General features: G+C 47.4%; 1 protein-coding gene across 1 annotated transcript; it reads left to right on the top strand.

Moving 5' to 3' along the window:
• The first annotated feature begins 15,179 nt into the window (after positions 1 to 15,179).
• CYTL1 (cytokine like 1) lies at positions 15,180 to 19,976 on the top strand. Its single transcript, XM_023206697.2, has 4 exons — positions 15,180 to 15,357; positions 17,383 to 17,427; positions 17,597 to 17,725; positions 19,318 to 19,976. The coding sequence occupies exons 1-4, from the start codon at positions 15,205 to 15,207 to the stop codon at positions 19,399 to 19,401; spliced, it is 411 nt and encodes a 136-aa protein (XP_023062465.1). The 5' UTR covers positions 15,180 to 15,204; the 3' UTR covers positions 19,402 to 19,976.
• Positions 19,977 to 20,320: the final 344 nt, after the last annotated feature.

Here is a 20,320-nt window from a genome sequence, read left to right as displayed (position 1 = left end):
CTGCACTCCAGCCTGGGCGACAGCGAGACTTCATCTCAAATAAATAAATAAATAAAATAAAATAAAATAAAATTTATAGATCCTGTAATTTGTATTTCTGATGAAAATACATTCTAATTGTACAGACTTTGAATACAAATGTTTAAAAAGATCCTTCAGCTCGTCGAGTATACGCATGCACGTCTCTGCTGGGAAGTCCGTCACCCAGCCTCCAATGTTAGTCTCCACCATCTCCTTATCTGGAAGTGACTCCACCCTGATCCCTGACTCTGACGAAGAGCAGAGTGCCTCTCCTGCCGGGACAGCACTTTGGGCAGCCTATGGTTAGGTGCAGGCACAGGTGTGGGTGGGGGCCTTCACCCAAAATATTGAGGAGCCAGACATAGTCTAGCATATTGTCCGCCTTTCATCCCTCCTGCCTCTCCTGCTGTGTGATGTGCCAGCCCATTACCCACTCATTGAGCAATTACTATGTATCAAGTACTCTAATTAAGCATGTTGCAAACATCTTCTTAATTTAATCATTTACTCAAGCTAGAAAGATTATTTTCCCATTATAATATGTGAGAATAAGGCTAAGAAGTTGATTCACAGATTCATATCTTCAATGAATGTATATGCAGACTATGAAACAGGCACCGACAGGTGTTGGGGATAAAATAAAAAGGAAAAGGTGTGTGGTGCTTAACAACTTCATGATGCTGTGAAGCAACGTGGTGCTGAAGTTCTGTTGCTGGTAAGTGGCTAGACCAAGCATATCGAACCAAGGCCTGCAGGGCTCCACATTCCTCTAAAATACCTCCCCATTGAAGCCAATCCATGGGGCACAGGTTTCCAGATGTCAGGGAGGTACTTCTGGGACTCCAGAAAAAAATTTACATCTAACTGTGAAAATGCATTGTTAGCACCATTCAAAGGAAGTCATTGATGGCCAGTGGAGTGGCCGGGAGCAGACCCCAGCAGGGAAAAGCCCAGTAAATCCAGTGCTACTGACATTACTCCAGGACTTCTATGACCAGGCTGCCATGAACATTCATTTAGAACCAGCGTCTGACGATGGAGCCTGGAGAAGAATCCAAGATGCCCCTCCCGCCTACCTGATGGATTTGTTCAAAGGCTGAGACCAACATTCTCATCAGCTGAATGAGTGTGGGGATGTCTGAATCTATCGCTCAAGCAGGAAAATGTGAAGATTACTCTGTAAAACATCTGACATGTACCCAACAGGCAAAGTTGTTTTTAAGTGTTAAGATCAATTTTTGCAGAGCATCAGGTACAAACTGTGGTACTATTCATCGTGAAAAGGAAAAAGCCGAGACAGATAGCCCTGCAGGAGTGTGGCGCTTATATAAACCATGGAAAGAATGTGTTCTTTCTGCTATTCCTTCATCAAATATTTGTAGGGAGGGGAGCACATAGAATATTTTTGGAGTGCTGCAGGCAGGCAGGGGAACTGTGTGTGCAGAGGCCCAGCGGCCAGCAGGAAAGTGACAGATGGAAGGCACAAGTTTTGTAAACATCTGACGCCCACGTATAAGAGAGAGGTTATCACTACAGCGTGTTTGGTGAGAAAGGCAGGATTAATTTCTATACATTTTCTGGTTCATTTTTCAAAAGACTTAATTCCGTAGTTGCAGGAGTCGCAGTGGCTGCTTAATAAATCTCTGCTGAACAAATGAATAAGCAACTTTTTACGTAACAGTCCAAAGCTCCAGCTAGGTGAAATGGAATTAGGAAAGCTGTGTAACAGCATGAAATCCATGTCCCTGCCTGGAAACGTATGCGACATTCCTCAATCTGCTTTTTTCCCTTTTCTTCTTCTTTTGTAAAGTGTCCATTACAGAATTGTATACCATGTTTAGGGCCTCACATCTCCTGCACAGCAGTGAATTTAGCTCAATTCACAAAGTACCTTTTGAAAGTTTGTGAGAAGTACATAGCCGACGTGAGTTTCCATGTATTTGCATGCCCCCAGCAAATGAAGATAGTTTAGACACCTCCCCTATCACAAAGAACATTGGCTCTGGGATCCGGCAGGCCAGCCCTTCAGTTGGCAGCTATGTGACTCTGCCACATTTTGTCACCTCTTCCAGCCTCAGCGTTTCAAGTATAATCTGAGGGTTTTCTTCTCATCTCTCAGGGTGGTTGTAAACAGAGTGCACTGGAAGCAGTAGCTGCAGTGCTCGGGGTGCTTCCACCCTTCTTGCCGTCCTTATTCTTTGCCACATGCAAGCCCCACTCTCAGAAACTGTGGCCTCCTCATGAAGCAAAAAAAGGGACCATTCAAATTCAAAAGAAAAAAAAATTGCTCACACTTAACACCACTTGCCGTGCCAGCAATGAGAAGAGGCTGAGCCAGTTTCTGAATTGCTTTCTGTCCAAGGTTTAAGTTGTTCTCACCCACTTCCTGCCCTGGGGTATGTGGGGTATGTTGGCTACGGGGCTTCCTGAAAGGGCACAAGCCAAAACACTCAAAATGCTTCCCGAGGGAGGAAGCCTTACCTTCCCAGAAGCTGAAGTCCACAGGAACCTGGAGGGAGAAGCAGGGTTTCCAGGGGCCATGGCCCAGCTGGGGAAATGCTTGTTTATGGTGACCGTGCTGCAGCTGTGGACGCCGTGTCACCTACCATGTTGTAAGTGGAAAGGCAACCAAGGCCATCATTCATTCTCTCATTCTGCCAGCGTTCTTTTCCTTCCACGAGGCCCCTGACCCTGGGGCCCTCATAGGCTAGTGTGTGGGGTGTTTGGTGGCTGCAGACTGTGTTTGTGGGGCTGGAAGTTACATGAATAATAATAGCAAATCTCCAGTACTTACCTTTCACCAGCAGTAGCCTCATGCCTTTGTATACATTGGCCATTTAATCCTCTCTCAGCCCCATGTGAGAGGTAAAAGTGTGGCCTCCATTTTATAGATGAAGAAATGAGATAAAGCCACACAGCTGGGAACAGAAAGAACTACTTTGTGAGCTCAGAGAGTTCGACTCTGTGGTTTGAGTTTAAACCTTTAAATCAAACTGGGCCTCTACAGGACAGAAAGTAGAAGGGTGGTTGCCAGGGTCTGGAGACAGCGGGGAGTGGGGAGTTAGTGTTTAATGGGGACAGAGTTTCAGTTTGGGAAGATGAGAAAGTTCTAGAGATAGATGGTGGTGATGGTTGTACAATAACATGAGTGTATTTAACACCAAATTGTAAAAATTGTCAAAGTGATACATTTTATATTATGCATATTTTACTACAATAATTTTTTTTCATAGGTACAGAGGGAAAATAATATAGCTCTAGAAATTGGTCATCTTTCATTATAACAGAAATCATTAAAGGTGAAAAATGCAGTTTAGGAGTTTTTTTCTTTTTCTTTTTCTTTTTTGTTTTTTGAGACAGAGTCTTGCTTTGTTGCCCAGGCTGGAGTGCAATGGCACAATCTTGGGTCACTGCAACCTCTGCCTCCTGGGTTGAAGCAATTCTCCCACCTCAGCCTCCCGAGTAGCTGGGACTACAGTTGTGCGCCACCACGCCTGGCTAATTTTTGTATTTTTAGTAGAGACAGGGTTTCACCACGTTGGCCGGACTGCTCTCGAACTCCTGACCTCAAGTGATCCGCCAGTCTTGGCCTCCCAAAGTGCTGGGATTACAGTCGTGAGCCACCACTCCCAGCCAGGTTTTTTTTTTTTTTTTTTTTTTCTTTCTAGGAGCTCAGGATCATAACTGGCTACTGGTCTCAAGTTCTAATTTCAAAGGACCTATATATGTTGTATATGCAACTGATACAAAAAACATATTTGTTTAGCTAAGTCAATTCTGTTAATTTGTTTTAAAAAAATCTGCTAGGTGAACCATTCAGCATTCTATCAGCAAAACAAAGTGGGGAAAACTTGCAGTCTGGAATGCAAGGTGGAATCTGCTCCCAGTTGGGAAATTTTCTAAGTGTTCCGGAGTCACAGATCTGGGGACTAGTGTCCATGCTAGGTCTGGGGGATTCGGAGATGACCAGCTCAGCTCCTGCTATCAGGAAAACTCAAACCTGATAAAGAAATTGACACATCCTTAGAAGGCAGCGTGAGTAATATGGCACATGTGTTGCTAGCTTGAAAAATCATCAACCTCAGTAAATAACCTCAAATAATAAAGCATTGGTCCATGTATTGGTTTTGTAATGAGTTGCTGTGTGTATTAGTCCATTTTCACAGTGCTATAAAGAACTGCTCAAGACTGGGTAATTTATAAAGGAAAGAGGTTTAATTGACTCACAGTTCAGCATGGCTGGGAAGACCTCAGGAAACTTATAATCATGGCGGAAGGGGAAGGGGAAGCAAGGCACCTTCTTCACAAGGACACAGAAAAGAGAGTGCTGAGCAAAGGGGGAAGAGCCCCTTACAAAACCGTTGCATCTCATGAAAACTCATTCACTGTCATGAGAATAGCATGGGGAAACCACTCCCATAATTCAGTTACCTCCACCTGGTCTCTTCCTTGACATGTGGAGATTATGGGGATTACAATTCAAGATGAGATTTGGGTGGGAACACAAAATCTAACTATATTACTGTGTAACAAATGACCACCAACTTGAAGGCTTAAACAACACCATTTATCAGCTTGCAGCTGTGGAGATGGATGTCTGGGTGGGAGTCTGCTGAGTTCCCTGCTCTGGCTCTCACAAGGCCAAAATCAAGGTGTCGGCCAGCCTGGGCTCCTCTGCAGGAGCTGTCAGGGCAGACCCGCTTCCAGGGATTGTTAACAGACCTTTCTTGGGTGTGTCAGATTGTTAACAGAGCCCCATTGCTTACAGCCATAGGTCTCAGGTTCCCATTTCCTTGCCGGTGTCAACCAGGGGCCACTGTCTACTTCTGGAGTCCGCCAGCATCCCTTCTCTTGTGTCTCCCTCCACTGTCAAGCCAGCAACACTGGGTTGAATGTTTTCCACACCTGAAATTTCTCTGACTCCCTCATCTGCTACCAGCCTGCAAAACTTACCATTTTAAAAGGGGTTATGTGGTTGCATTAGCATCACCTGGCTTATCTCTCTTTTGATTAACTCGAAGTGACTTTTATTACAACTGCAAGATCCCTTTGTCATGTAACTAACCTAACCACAGGAGAGATCTCATCCTATTCATAGGCCTCCCCACACTCAGTGGAGGGGGTTCTGCAAGGGTCATTGGGGATGATATGGTTAGTTAGGATCTGTGTCTCCACCCAAATCTCATGTTCACTTGTAATCCCCAATGTTGGAGGTGGGGACTGGTGGAAAGGGATTGGATCACGGGGATGGTTTCTCCTGAATGGTTTAGCACCATCTCCCTTGATGTTGTCATCATGATAGTGAGTACTCCTGAGACCTGGTTGGTTAAAAGTGTGTGGCACCTCCTGCCTCTTGTTCCAGCCATGGGATGTGCTGGCGCCCCCTTTACCTCCCACCCGGTTTGTAAGTTTCCTGAGGCTGAGAAGATGCCAGCGTCATGCTTCCTGTATAGCTTACAGAACCATGAGCCAATTAAGCCTCTTTCCTTTATAAATTACCTAGTCTCAGGTATTTCTTTATGGTAGCATGGGAATGAACTAATACAGGGATCACTGTAGAATTCTGCCTGCCACAGTCAGGATGGGCTAGATCACACTGCTGTAACAAACAACTCCCAGTCCTTACCACAGATGGACTGGGGCATCACTCTGGGTCTTCTCCACCACAGTTGGAGGCTGATAGAGCATCCACCACATGAACTGCTTTTCATAATCTCTGCCCAAAAGCAAAGCCCAAGCAAAACTTGGGTGGTCCCATGACAGAGAGAAAGCAATAGCGTCATAGAGCATGTAGAAAAGGAAGCACAGGCTCTTACAGCTGCCGCCTGGAAGTACACCCATCACTTTCTCTTACATTGCTTTGTATAAAATCAACCTATGTGACTGTATGTAACTTCAAGGGGACAGGGAAACTCAATCCTGGCCTGGGTCCAGGAAAGAGAGAACCGAACATATTTGATGACCAGCACTGAGGATTCGCACAAATAGAAAATCGTCCAAGAAAAGTAACTAAGTTAGATGGGCGAGGTGGTGATCACCTGTACTCCCAGCTACTCCTGTAGTCCCAGATCCTCCTGAGGCAAAAGGATGGCTTAAGCTCATGAGGTTGAGGCTGCAGTGAGCTAAGGATCGCTCCACTGCACTCCAGCCTGGGTGACGGAAGGAGGCCCTGTTTCTGAAAACAAAGTAACCGCTGTAAGAACTCCAGCTCCACGCCAAGCCCTCTGCTGGGTGCCGTATTGGTCAGACTCTTTCATTGGCGAGGGACAGAAAGAAACCTCACTGAAATCAGCTCAAGCTGAAGGAACTCTGCGTTTGCTCTGTAGCCAGAAATGACCACAGGGCAGCTGATGATGTCCAAGAAGGAGACGCAGGTCTCGGGCTCTGGGTCTGGAAGCGGGATGCAGCCCGTTCAGATCCTCTTCCTCCATTCACCTCCCAGCTCTGTTTGTGTACCTCCTGGTCTTGCACACTCCGGGGCAGAAGGCTTAACTGCTGGCAACCACAGCATAGCCACGGTAGTGGCATGAGAGGGCAGCTCTCATCCTGTGTGCATCTTTCAACCCCAGGTAGAGACACTGATTAGTCCCTCCTGGGCCATGGGCCCATCGTCACTCCTGTAGCAGAAGGGAGGAAGTAGACCAGGATGGGATTATGGAACAGATAACCAGAAAGAACAAAAACAAAAACCACAGTCACTCCAGCTTTTCATGTTTATTTCTTCTTCACAAAAACTGCAATAAGTGTTATAAACCCCACATCAAAGGAGGATGAGTAATGGCCACATTTGCACAGCTGCATGATAACAGAAGTGAGATCTAAATTGAAGTCTGTATTACTCCAAAGCCCATAGTCTTTCTCCTAGGACAAGCTGGGACTCTTCTTGAAGGACTTTGAGTCCTTTCTGTGTACCAGGCCTGGGGGAATGTTTGGGACACAGCTCCTCCTGCCTGCTGTTTCTCATTAAAGTTCAAATCCATGTTTTGGGGGCTTATGAAGGAATCTCTCTTCTAAAACATGAATCGCTTTTCATAATCGCTGCCCCAAAGCAAAGCCCAGCCTTGGTGTTTGTGTTCATTCCTTCACTCTGGGCTGTGTGGGCCAACTTTCCACCTGGGTTTGCCAAGAGCAAAAGCAACAAGCTCAAAAACACTCCACATAAACAGGGGAAGATGTGTTGCTGTTAACCAAAGGAATACCAATATCAACAGGAACACCAGAGGCAATGTCCAGCTAGGTACTCAGTCTACCCCAACCCCAATACCTCCTGGCTGTCAGCTTGATTAGTGGCCCCTGACCTCAAATGCAGGCAGAAGTGAGGGGACAAGAAGTAACCCTTTGCAAGCATTGATGTGTTCAATGCTAGGCTCTTACCTTAGCACTCAGACTCTTCGTGTGGTCTAGTGCAATGGAAGCTGCTGCTGGACTCTTCTAATCCTTGTCAAAGATAGCTATTGGCTGCAGGTTGGGCAACAGAGGACATTTGAGATTGGGGATGTCCATTTCAGCCTGGGTTTCCATCACAAGTGGGCACAGGATGGGAACACAGGGAGTGAAGGGGTGGCCTGCCCCTCCACACCTGTGGGTGCTTCTCGTTAGGTGGAACGAGAGACTTGAGAAAAGAAATAAAGACACAGAGACAAAGTATAGAGAAAGAAAAGCGGGACCCAGGGGACCAGTGCTGTGCTTACAGAGGACCCACACTGGCACCGGTCTCTGAGTTCCCTCAGTATTTATTGCTCAAAAGATAAGGGAGTAAATCAGCAGTAAGACATACAGATACACGGAGATGTTCCATTTGCCCAGGGACGGGCAGGAGACAGATGTTTTTCTTTTACTGAGATTTAAGAGAATGGTACTGACCTTCAACCACAAGCAGGCTTTAAGCATTTGCCTAACAAAGCACATTCCTTATAGCCCCAAATCCTTTAAACCTTAATTACCACAGCGATGTCTCTAGCAAGGACAAGATTGGGGGTAGAGCCACAGATTAACGGCATCTCAGATACAGAGCCAAATGGAGTCTCTTAAACTTACTTCTATCTATAATAACACAGTAACAGGCTGACCTCTCTTTTCCCCACAAGGGAGCAGGCAGGAGAGGTGACATTCTGTGTTCCAGCCATGTCACAAGAGGCCAGAGCCAACCGCAGTTTGCTGTTTCTTACAGTTCACTGGTGATATGGTTTGGTTCTCTGTTCCCACCCAAATCTCCCCTTGAATTCTAATAATCCCCATGTGTCAAGGGCATGAACAGGTGGAGATAATTCAATCATGGGAGTGGTTTCCCTTATACTGTTCTCGTAATAGTGGGTGAGTTCTCACAAGATCTGATGGTTTTATAAGGGGATTCCCCCTTTGCTCGGTCCTTAGTCTCTCTCCTGCCACCCTGCTAAGGGATGCCTCCTGCCATGATTGTAAGTTTCCTGAGGCCTCCCCAGCCATGCAGAACTGTGGATCAATTAAACCTCTTTTCTTATAAATTACCCAGTCTTGGGTATTCATTCATAGCATCATGAGAATGGACTAATACAACTGAGGAACATCCCACAACCCTCCTCACCGAAAACCAAGAGTATTTCCCTGGTTACCTGTATCACTTGTTGGAATATGCCTGTCTGAACATCTAGCAGGAAAGGGTTAAATACTCTTTCTCCTGAAATGATTTTTAAAAGTCTCAGATCCTGAAAATACTGGATCACAAGAAGAAAACAGAACGTAATTAAGCAACGGGGAGCTGAGGTTTGGTATCTGCTAGAAGGATCTCCTTATACTATGTATGTCTGTTGCTGGGATAAGGCCTGCACTGGGAGGGAGTTGTGGAGGCCTGGAAGGGAGGCGGCTTAAGAGAGGTGTCGGTCATGGGACATGGTGTCCTGGACCATCCTGGGCTGTGTTAGAGAAAGACAAGCGTACTTGACATTGTGGTGATGTCTCTGCCCCTAATTCACCCCGTCCCAGGGTGTCTCACCTTCATGGCCCATTAGTGGGCTAGGCCAATATGTGTGATCAAATTCGTCTTGCCCTAGTTTGGGCGGGGCGGGGGGGGGGGGGCTCCTCTGTTGCGCCAATACCATAGTCTCAGTTTGGGTTTTCCCAAAAGCTGACTCTGAGACAAGGATTTGGGTGGAAGAGGTTTCTTTGAGAGTGAGCCCAGGAAACACTGGTAGAGAAGTGGGAACATGAGGCACAGAAGGGCAGAAAGCCAACACATCCATGGATTACCACCAAGCATATTTTCACCATGGACCCCTGGAGCTTGATCCTGCTGGGGGACTTTGGGAGACCCTGTAGAACTCACCTTAGAGTTATCCCACTAACAGGGCAAAAGAGTAGGGATATTTATACACCAATGAGGCAGGAGCTCAGCTGAGCTGAGACAGAGCTGAGCTGCAGGTGTCTGAGTAGCCAAGTTAAAGCAATAGCCAAAAATGAGAGTTAAGCCTTTGGTCACTCCCTGCAATGGTCTAAGGAAGAGGCCAAACCAGAGGAAGCCCAGCTCCCCCGTTCCATCTATGCCCTGAACTGGTGCATCCTCACATCCTCACATCACTATGGGGGATCAAGTGGACCAGCACAGATGTGGAAGTGGGGGTCGTCTCACTGTTGAGGGAACCCCAGCAAAAGGTTCCTGCTGGTCTATGGACCCTGCGGTAGTGGGAGGCAGGGAAAGGGCCCCGAGTAGAAAAGTGCTGGGTCCTGAGTCAGAATAGGGGGATATGGTGTCAAGGATTCCCCCTCCCATACTCGGAGATCTCTGCAGAGGTGCCTGGGGAGGACCTGGCCCAAGTCCTCAGATAAAGAGACCCATGAATGAAGGTGCCAGGCAAATAGGTAAAGGGTTTGGCCAGCCTGGGGACCTGAGTGTTTTATAGCAACTCCCTTCAGAGATTGCATGCAAAGCTCTGGCTCTGTCCCAAGTCTGGGGTTGGGAGGGCAGCTCCCCCGATCCTCTTGGGGGCCCGCTGTGTAAAGCCGTTGTAACTGCCTATGGATGACACATAGGTTTTTAACCAGAAGCCAGACTCTCCCCAACTTTCATGAATTATCGGTTGAGGGCTACTTCTGGGGGCATTAAGAGTCCCCAATACTCTGGCTTGCTCTAATGTGGGCAGAGCAGGCACCTATGGCCAGAGGAAGGCCTGAGGCAGACGGTGGTGCTGGCAGGTGAAGCCTAGCCCAACTGCCCTTAAATGTCGGGGCTGAGGAGGCTTGGACAGGACATAGGCAGTGTCTGCTTCCAGCACAAAGCTCAGGACTTTCTTCAGTGGTCACAAGGGAGACCCTACTTCTCAGGACAGGGCCTGGCTTTGGGATGGAGCTAATGGTACATGTGTCAGTTAGAGTTCAACCCAAGAAGCATGACCAGTAGAAGAGAGACATTAAGAGATTTATTACAAGGAATTGGCCTGCATGATTGTGGACATTGGCCAAGTACAAAATTGTAGTAGGGTAGACTTTCAGGAAGTGCAAGCTGGAAGTCACTGGAACAGGCAAAGCTACTCCACAAGCAGAACTCTTTCTTCCTCAGGGAAGCCTTGGCTCTGCTCTTAAGACCTTCCAACTGATTAAATCAGGCCCACCCAGAGTATCTGAAATCATCTCCCTTACACAGAGCTTATTGCATAAGGACTCTAATCACATCTACAAACACTATCACAGTAACACTGGATTGGTGTTAGAGTAACTGAGAATGGTAGCCTAGTCAAGATGACACATGGAAACACTATCACAATATAGAACAGAGAAAGACAGATGATTTCTTAGTGACTTGAGTTCCTGGATCAAACCATTCCTGAGCTCCACACTCCCTCTGTATTTTCAAATTGCACTTTCCAGAAAACCCAGACTTCGGTGTCTCATGCTGAATTTTCTGTAACATGCAACCTACAGTCCTAACTGACATAGGAAAGGCTCAAAACAAGGATGTGATAGCCTCATTCTGACCAGATCTCCCAGGAAGGGTTGTGTTCCAGTCTGGGTCCCACATAGTGTAAGACACATTGACACACAGCAGGGTTTGTGACTGGGAGCCAGTGAGACTTTGAAACAAGGAGGGGCAAGATTGAATTTCTGCTTTAGAAATGGCCACTGGGAGGAGATAGGGCTCTAGGCAGAGAGGCGTTAATCGTGATGTAGTTGAAGGATCTTGAGGCCACTTCTCATTAAAAGGGTTCAAGAAGTGGGGACGGTAGCTGCAAAAGAGAGTTGACTCTGTTGTGAGGGGCAGGGAGGAGTGGAGGTAGAAACACTGAAGAATGAGATGGTCTTAACATCGCCACACTTCTGTTCTGTGTAAGAAGGTACAGGACTTGAAGGCCTGCGCCAGGGCATCATCACATCTCATCTCCACCCTGGGAAGAATTTGGAGCTGCCCAGAGACTGGAGGGAAGTCGTAAGAGGCAAAGAGCTCCCTGTCCAGGGAGGTATGTAAGCAGACTCTGGACGAGCACTTGACAGGGAGACTGTAAAGGAAGGATAAGCAGGAGGTAGGTAGATCTGGATAATTCCTAGGTTCCCACATTAATTTCTGTTATTCTACCAAACCCCAGAGAGATGGTGTGCTTGTTTCCTGTGGCCGCCGTAACAAATCACCACAAACCGAGGGGCTGCGGACATCACGAATTTATGATCTTACAATTGTGGGCTCAGAGGGGTCTAACTGGGCCCCTTTTGGAGGCCCTAGGCAGGAATCTTTCTTTGCATTCTCTGCTTCTCAGGGCCTCCTGAATTCCTTGGCTTGTGGCTTCTTCTCCCATCTTCAAAGCCAGCAGCACGGTATCTTACAATCTCCCTCATTCTGTCTTTCACAGAGACATATACACACACAAACACACACACATATACACACACAAACACACACACATGCCTTCATACCCACTCCACTTGCCCACTGCATTCCTCACCTTTCAGCTCTCACCTGATAGGGAGCAGTTCCCAGTGATGGGTTAGGGGCTCCAGAAACACCAGGATTTCTGCCGTCACACCACTTACCCAAGGTGTCAGCTGCCCTCATACCTGATATATGGGAAAATTCCTGCCTGGATTTTTAACACTCAGAGCAGCCAACTGCTGAAGGAGCCTCAGAAGGGGGCCGAGAAAGAGCTGGTGGGAGGATTCAGGTGACTCGTGGTAAAGGAGACATTTGAGAACAGAACACACGTGCGGGGCTCCACCAGCCTGTATCCAGTGCAGCGTCTCACAGGGAGCTCGTGGTGGGGAACCACGATAGGCTGTCCTGCGTAGGTTTCTTAGTGGGCTTGTGCCTTAATCTCTGAGTAACATGAGTAGTCACCAAGTCCATTCAGTCACACCTTACTGTTCATCCGCTCTACCTGGCTGTGTGCTGGGTGCTGAGGAAGACCATTCCTGTCTCCTGGAGAAGGGCATGGTGATTAAAAGAGACAGATGCGGGGGGAAAGTCAATGTATCATGCTTAGGATGTGGGGGGAACCCTGGAGAGGACCAGAAAGCAGACAGAATTCCCGGATGCACACTGGCACGCATTGGGCTCGGCATGCAAACTTGTGCATGTTGGGCTCGGCACAGGCTAGTCCTCCTCGTCTCCATCTGCCCTGGGAATCAGCACGAGGCACCCTCTCCTCTGGGGTGATTCCTGTTCACCCCACTCCCGGCTTGGCAGAGTGAGAGGTGGCGGTTTTCTTGCACCTGGCCCAATGCACAGCAGCCTCATTCTTTGTCTCCCCACTGATTGTGACTCCTCAGGGGCCCAGCATCCACCATGTCTCAGTTGGTACCAGTGACAGCAGATGGCTACAGTCAGTCACTCATTCATTCTCATGCTCAACGGGAAGGCCTATAAGCCTCCTTGCAGCTCTGAACTCAGTTGATTTACCCGAGAAGTCCCATGAATAACTGCACACGGTATTGCGGGTGGAACAAGGTCAAATCTCCCAGCAGCACATTTATCCCAACTTCGGACTCACAGACGACTCCTGTTTTCCAGCACAGCAATGTCTCCTTGATCAAACAGACTTATTTGGTCCATGGGCTTGTTTTTCTTCCTTGCTCTGAATTTAAGCCCATTCCATGAGCACATCCAGAAGTCCTGGAGCATTTTAAAGCAGACCCAGAGTCCCCAGCTGGGGTCAGCTAGTCTGCCAGGGAGGCCTATGCCCCAGGCACTACCATGGATGGAGTGTGGAGACTCCTTCACCCAGAAGAAAACACATCTGTGCCTCCACTTGCCACCTCCAAGCACATACAGTTCTGCCCTGAGAGCCGCAGTCCCTGTGTCATCTTGCTAAAGGTGTTTGCAGAACACATTCTCACCTACAAAACAGGAAGGCACAGCTTATAGTCTCTGCCCAGGGCTTTTACCACCAGAAACTAGATAAATAAAACATTGGGACTGGAAGGAACTTCAGACATCACCGAGGGTGATGCTATCCTGTTTACAGACAGGGAATGGAGGCCAGGTCGAGAAAGGATTTCTCCTGGCAAATACAGTGGGGACAAGCTGGAGCCGGGCTTCATCCCTGTGGTTGATCCTCAGTCCAGCCCTGTGTCCAGGACGCCATGCTCTGGTTCACCCATCTCTGTGGGCTTCGTCTTTGGTTGTTTTGTTCTGGGAATGTGCAGCTTAACCAGGACACTCCCCTTTCCTCCCTTGTTGGAGGAAGCTTTGGAGACAGGAAGGTCCAGACATAGCTCCAGGGCTCCACTACTCTTCCCAGCTTCATATCCCCTGAGGCCCTCAGTTTCCTCACCTGGGAAATGGGACTAACCCTATTCACTTCATTGACTGGCTGTGAGGCTCATGGCATTCCCGATGGCAGCTGGCCTGGTGGCTGCTGGTATGTAAGTCACATTCAGTGTTAAGGAAGAATCTTCTTCTCCCTTTTGACAGTTCCTTCTTGCTTGTTACCTGATCTTGGGCAGCCCGAGGACCCCAACTCATCTCTGCCTGCCAGAGTCGTGCTTCTCACCCATTCTGCACTGTGGGGTGGAAGAATGGCAGGAGGACAGAGCGTGAAGTCTCATCCCAACTCATATGCCTCCAGCTTTGTGACCTCCAGCAAGTTGCTGGAACTCTTTGAGCCTCAGTTTTCCCACCTGGAAAATGGGACTCTTTTCTGTGACACCTACCTCACAGAGACACTTGCTGGATTTAACGGAGACAATGCTAGTAGCTCCGATCACTTGGAAACGCACAATGAGCCTGGCATGAAGCGTGCTCAGTCATGCCGTCTCCCGCTGATTCCTCACTATGGCCTTTTGAGTGAGCCATTCTTACCATCCTCATCTCACAGATAAGGAGATGGAGGAAACACTGAAGAAATCTGCCCAAGGTCAAAGCCAGAAGGGAGTGACCCTGCTTTGCACCCAGGGCATCTAAGTGGAGAGCCTTTACCTGCCACTGTCTTGGGAGGGCAGCCCTGAGGGAGACGCAGTTCTTGAAAACTAACCCTTCCTGAGGGACTGCTCTCCATCGGGGCCTGTGCTAGGAGCTTGAGGTGGAAGAGGGTGGGGATACTCACACTCCCACACATACAGCCGCTGAGTGAGACTGTCCTTCAGACCGAGAGTCACACACATGGCTTCTCAGAGGCTGGCGGGGCAGCGTGGGGGGGTGGGGGGGGCGAGGTGGGGGCCTGGCCCAAGGCTCACCTACCTGGTTAGTGATTGATGGACCCCAACACCGGTGGCCTGACCTCAGCCCTGCATCCCTGCTCCACTGTGGGCTGCCTGGAGGGAGTGATGCCCAGTCATCCCCTCTAGTCTCTTTCCTTCCTGGCACTATATCCGTTTTGACAAACGGTACCATTCAAACCCAGGCCTGGTGCCCACTCCTCTCCCCCGACCCTCCCCTCCTTCCATCTCTGTCCTCCTCGTATCCCCCAACCCTCTCCGTCTGCTGTTCCTGCCATTTCAGGAAAAGTCCCTGTGGAGAGAGAAATTTCTTGCTGAAAGTGTGGGGGAGCAAAGCCACCCTTTGTCACCCCCTCCTCCAGGCAGCCCCTCCTCTTAACCTGGAGCTTTCCTGTCTGAGAGGGTTCCTGTCCTGGCCCTGCCCGGTGGGCGTGCTGGCTTCCTCTCTCCCACCCTGGATGGACGGCAGCCTGCGCTGGCCCCACAGGAAGTGGAGGCGTGGAGCCGCTCTGGACCACCCCCAGCCTGCATAAAGGGGCGGGCGGCGAGGCTGCACTAGCGCCTGGCACCATGAGGACGCCTGGGCCTCTGCCCGTACTGCTGCTGCTCCTGGCGGGCGTCCCCGCCGCGCGGCCCACTCCCCCGACCTGCTACTCCCGCATGCGGGCCCTGAGCCAGGAGATCACCCGCGACTTCCAGCTCCTGCAGGGCTCGGAGCCCTCGGTGAGTCCCCCGCGCGCCCAGGACAGGGGTGCATGGCCCATTCAGTTCTTAAACCCTTGCCTTTAGACGAAAAAAAAAAAAAAGAGAGAGGGAGAGAAGGATATTTTTCTTTTCTAGTAAATGTAAATCTCAAGAGTGTTTGTGTTTTATTCATCTCCTATTAAATATGATAACAATGGTTTGCTTTCTTCAAAACACAAGAAAAAGTAAAGACATCACAAGTTTTGTAACTTACTAGCAAATATCAAAGGATCTGTTGTAAAATGTAAAAAAAAAAAACAAAAACAAAAAAAAAGGAGCGGGAGGAGGGGGCGAAAAACAGCTCCCCATAGAGTCTGGAACATCAGAGTTAAGGAGGAGGGAGGAATGAAGCTTGTGTATTCCTTTTGTTAGCCTGGTGAGGAGTGTGCCCGAAGAGGTAGCACAGAATTGGCCTCCACTCCTCATCTGCTGAGGGACCTGGGCAAATTCCTCAGCCTCTGCCTCTCAGTTTTCTTGTCTGTAAAATGAGATGACAGTAGCACCCCTCCCTTTAGAGTGCCTTTGACAATCAAAGGCAGGTGTGAACATAGGCACGGGTCACAGAGCCAAGCCTACAGGAACAAGTACTCAACAGATGCCAGTTGATGTGATCACGATCTTCAGAGGGAGACCTGGGGACTCAGAGAGGGGAAGTCTCAGAAGGGCTGTTGGGGACTAGAACCTAGGCCTCTGCCTGCTTCTGCATCGAAACAAAATGCATTAAACTCCATTAAAAGCTTTGGTAAAGTTTAAAAGTGTCTTTTAATCACTTGCAAATGCTTCAAACAAAACATAATGTTTCTCAGATGTTGGGGTTTACAATGCCCTAGCTAACACCTTCTTGGTATTTTCTTTTTAAAAGTTAAATAACATGTATTTTTTTTCCTAATTGTAAAAGTATTGTACTTTGTAGAACAGTTGGAAAACGTACAAAGTACAAAGAAGAAAATAAATCTTGCTTGTAATTCTACCAGCTAGAGGTAGCTGCTGCTGTAGCGTTCTGGAGGATCGTATTTCAGCTTTCTGTCTACATATAGGTATTCAAATACGTGTGTGTTGTGTGTGTGTGTAAACAAAATTTGGGTCAAACAGCACAAGCAGTTTTGCAACTTACTTTTTAATGACACTATCAAATAAGTTAATTTTTGTTTTAACATTTTGTTGTATAGTTTCACCACAATTTACCCACAAGTTTCTTGTTATCGAATATAGACAGCAATCATCTTTTAAAGGAATCTGATTTTAAAAGGTTTAAAAAATTCAGAGGCTCTGAACTCCGGAGCGGGAAGAAAGTGGAAAGATTATGCATTCTAACTTTCTAATTTCACAACTGAGAACTGAAGGAAGGCACTTGCCCATGGTCACAAGGAGATTACTGAGAGGGCAGAGCACGAGGGCTTTTGCCCTTCTGCTCTGCACAAAAATGGAAGCCCAATATAGAAATATAAAAGTATGCATATATATGCACTTTGATATTACTATATTATACACTATATACAACAATATATTAGCTATAGAATGCCTACATAACTAATATGTATAATTACATATATCTTATGTAAGTATATGTAATGTCTATAATTACATGCAGTTATACAACTGTTATATAACTAAATAGTTATAGAACTGTTTTATAGATGTACATATATACTGTGTATATATACTTGTATTCCTGTATTATATTACTATTTCTATATTACAGTTAAGGGACTGCTTTTATGTATATACGTGTATGTATATTTCTGAATGGGTATGCATACAAAACATCTCCCTAATTCATAGCAAATGATATAAAGGTTGTATTCTGAAAGTCTAATTCTGGAAGCGCAGTCGCCCATTTCTGGAGGAGTGACATATGGCACGAGAAAGTACCATGCATGTCGTAGCACGAGGGAGGGCCTCAAGGATCTGGGCTGGTCCAGCTGTTGAGAGGGCCACCAGGGAGACTTTTGTGACCTGGTGTGCCCCTGTGGGCATCCCAGAATCCCATATCCCTTTCCACAGGAGCCGTGTGTGAGATACCTGCCCAGGCTGTACCTGGACATACACGTAAGAGGGCTCTCCCTGGGGGAGGGAAGTCTGGGGCTGAGGGACTCAGGTCTGAACTTCTGCTGCTGGCTGTGTGGCACAGAGTCAGGGAGAGATATTACGCAGCTCAGCCCCGTCCCTGTCGCTACTGACTTCTCCCACAAGCCCCCTCCCCATTGCGCACTCCCAGAATTACTGTGTGCTGGACAAGCTGCGGGACTTTGTGGCCTCGCCCCAGTGTTGGAAAGTGGCCCAGGTGGATTCCTTGAAGGACAAAGCACGGAAGCTGTACACCATCATGAACTCGTTCTGCAGGAGGGTAAGTGGATGCTATTGAAAATCCATTTTCTACTTGCTATCAAAGAGCTTTTCAAAGAGGAGGGTTGGGAGGAGACAGGGACAAGGAAGAGGAGCAGAGATGTTTCACAGATGCTTTCAGTTCACAAAGCCCGTTCTTAACCGTGGTTGCCTTGTTGATGGGGTTCAGGACAAGGCCCTTTGTCTCCACGAGCTGCACACTGATGCAGGGGTTATACCCCAGGACCAGACCCCAGCCACATGGATAGACTCTGCCAGGATCCAAGTGAGGCAGGTTAGAGGAAACTCTGCAGGAGGGGGTTCAGGTGTGCTCTGATAAGAGGATTCTGGTAGGAGAGGGGAAAAGGACAGAAAATCAGCAATAGTTGAAATGTGAAAAGTAGAAGCATGTGATTGCAGGGCACAGACTTCAGCATCAGGGAGCCCTGAACTTGAGTCTGTATCTCCCTGCTTCCCAAGTGGGAGTGCCTGTCTTAGTCTGTGTCTGCTGCTATAACATAACACCACAGATTGGGTACTTTATTTTTTAAAAAAGAAGTTTGTTTAGCTTATGGTGGAGGCTGGTGTGGAGTCTAAGAGCATGGTGCTGGCATCTGGTGAGGGCCTTCTTGCTGCATGATACCATGGCAGACGTCATCACACAGCAAGAGGGTAAGAGCCAGAGAGAGTTCACTTTTTTAACAAAGCCACCCTTGCAATAAGCAACCCTCTCTCAAGGTAGTGACATTAATCCATTCGTAAGAGCAGAGCCCTCATTAATCCAGTCATTAAGTCAAAGCCTACATTAGTTCATGTACAAAGGCAGAGGGTTTAAGTTTCCAACACAGAAACTTTTGGGACCACATTCAAATCACAGCAGTGTCCCTTCACTCCTCTGAGGCACGGTTTCCTCAGTCGTGAACTGAGGACACAGTAGTGCCATCTCATGAGATGGATAATAGTAACTACACCCTTACCTTGTGTGGGTACTGCAGTAACTCCCTTGATCCTAAGAAGCCTAGTAGGGTGACTAAATACGGAATTTCTAGCACCATGCTTAGCTCAGAGTAAGCTCCTCTGGAAACTGTAGTAATTAGCTATTAAGTTATAATTTCTTGATCCTATATGAAAGATGTGTTATGAATTTTCCCCCATGCCCACACCCAGTTTCCTCCTCCTCCCTACTCCTTTTGGTTTGTGGGGGAAGATAGGAAGCTGATACAATTATGATAACAGTGTGACGAGTAGTGGTATTGACTAAAGGGAGGGGAGGTGGGAGCTGATCTTCATGGTCATTCCAATTCCTGGCCCAGGGTGCTGCTCAGCAACTAAGGTTCATTCATTTATTCCCTCCCTCACCCATTCATCTATCCATCTGGTCAACCAATGTATGTGTGAATTCCATAAGTGATAATAATTTTAAAAAACATGAAATTCTATTGGAATGTGAAGCAAGAAGTGACTAGCTCTTTTTGGGGAGAGTAAGGGATGGGAAGTTTTCACACAAAGGGGAACAACTGAACGGCCTTTGAGGATAACCAAGAGCCCTACAGTTGCATATGGACTCCGTGGCCACCTTCAGTGACTTTTCTGCTCATTGCACATCTTTTTCAGGACTTGGTCTTCCTGTTGGATGACTGCAATGCCTTGGAATACCCAATTCCAGTGACTACGGTCCTGCCAGATCATCAGCGCTAAGGCAGCCCAGACTGGAGAAAGAACCCAAGAGAACTGAAGTTATGTCAACTACTCAGACTTAATGGGCCAGAGCCATGACCCCCACAGGTCTTGTGTTAGTTGTATCTGAAAGTGTTTTGTGTCTCTCTACCTTCTGGAAAACAGGGCTGGTATTCCTACCCAGAAACCTCCTTTGAGCATAGAGTTAGCAACCATGCTTCTCATTCCCTTGACTCATGTCTTGCCAGGATGGTTAGATACACAGTGTGTTGATTTGGTCACTAAAAAGAAGAAAAGGACTAACAAGCTTCTCTTTTATGAGCAACTAACTTGAGAACACACAAAATAGTACGTTTTTATTACTGGTTTAATGGAGTAATGGTACTTTTATTCTTTCTTGATAGAAACCTGCTTACATTTAACCAAGCTTCTCTTAATGCGTTTTTCTAACACAAACTTTCTTCACTTTCTTTCATTTAAGAAGAAATTAATGCTCTTAAGATATATTTGCAAGTTTTTTATGTAGTACTGACAGGACCCACTCTTTCATTGAAAGGTGATGAAAATCAAATAAAGACTCTCTTCACAATGAGAAACACGTGTCCTGCTGTATCTGTCCAAGGTGGGTGTCAGGGTTGTGTTTTTTTCACACTTCTCTTGAAAACTCCTGCTCTAAGCATGATGCAACTTTCTCCTGCTTTCACTCAGACTCAGGTGTCTCTGGTTCTGCTTCATCCACCTGCATGAATGTGTGCTCTTTAAGTGTTGGGGATGCTGATTTCTTTTGAGGACAGCTGTTTCCTTTGGGGATCTACATTGGGAGCAGATTGCATCATACCCACAGGCAGTGCTTTGCTGCACTTATCACGAATATCAGCTATTGACTCCACACAGCAAACCCAGAGATGGGCATGGAAGGAGGCTGAGGCTCATGCAGGTC

This window comes from Piliocolobus tephrosceles, chromosome 3 (assembly GCF_002776525.5).
Source record: "Piliocolobus tephrosceles isolate RC106 chromosome 3, ASM277652v3, whole genome shotgun sequence".
NCBI classification, from domain to species: Eukaryota; Metazoa; Chordata; class Mammalia; order Primates; family Cercopithecidae; genus Piliocolobus; species Piliocolobus tephrosceles.
Note: the sequence above shows the minus strand (reverse complement) of the source record. Positions and strands in the feature narration are given on the sequence as shown.

What these genes read in the sequence shown, in the direction of transcription:
- CYTL1 (XM_023206697.2), top strand. Translation starts at nt 15,205, where the DNA reads ATGAGGACGCCTGGGCCTCTGCCCGTACTGCTGCTGCTCCTGGCGGGC. An exon ending in TGCAGGGCTCGGAGCCCTCG is followed by an intron (nt 15,358 to 17,382) that starts GTGAGTCCCCCG and finishes CCCTTTCCACAG; the next exon opens with GAGCCGTGTGTGAGATACCT. An exon ending in TGAACTCGTTCTGCAGGAGG is followed by an intron (nt 17,726 to 19,317) that starts GTAAGTGGATGC and finishes CATCTTTTTCAG; the next exon opens with GACTTGGTCTTCCTGTTGGA.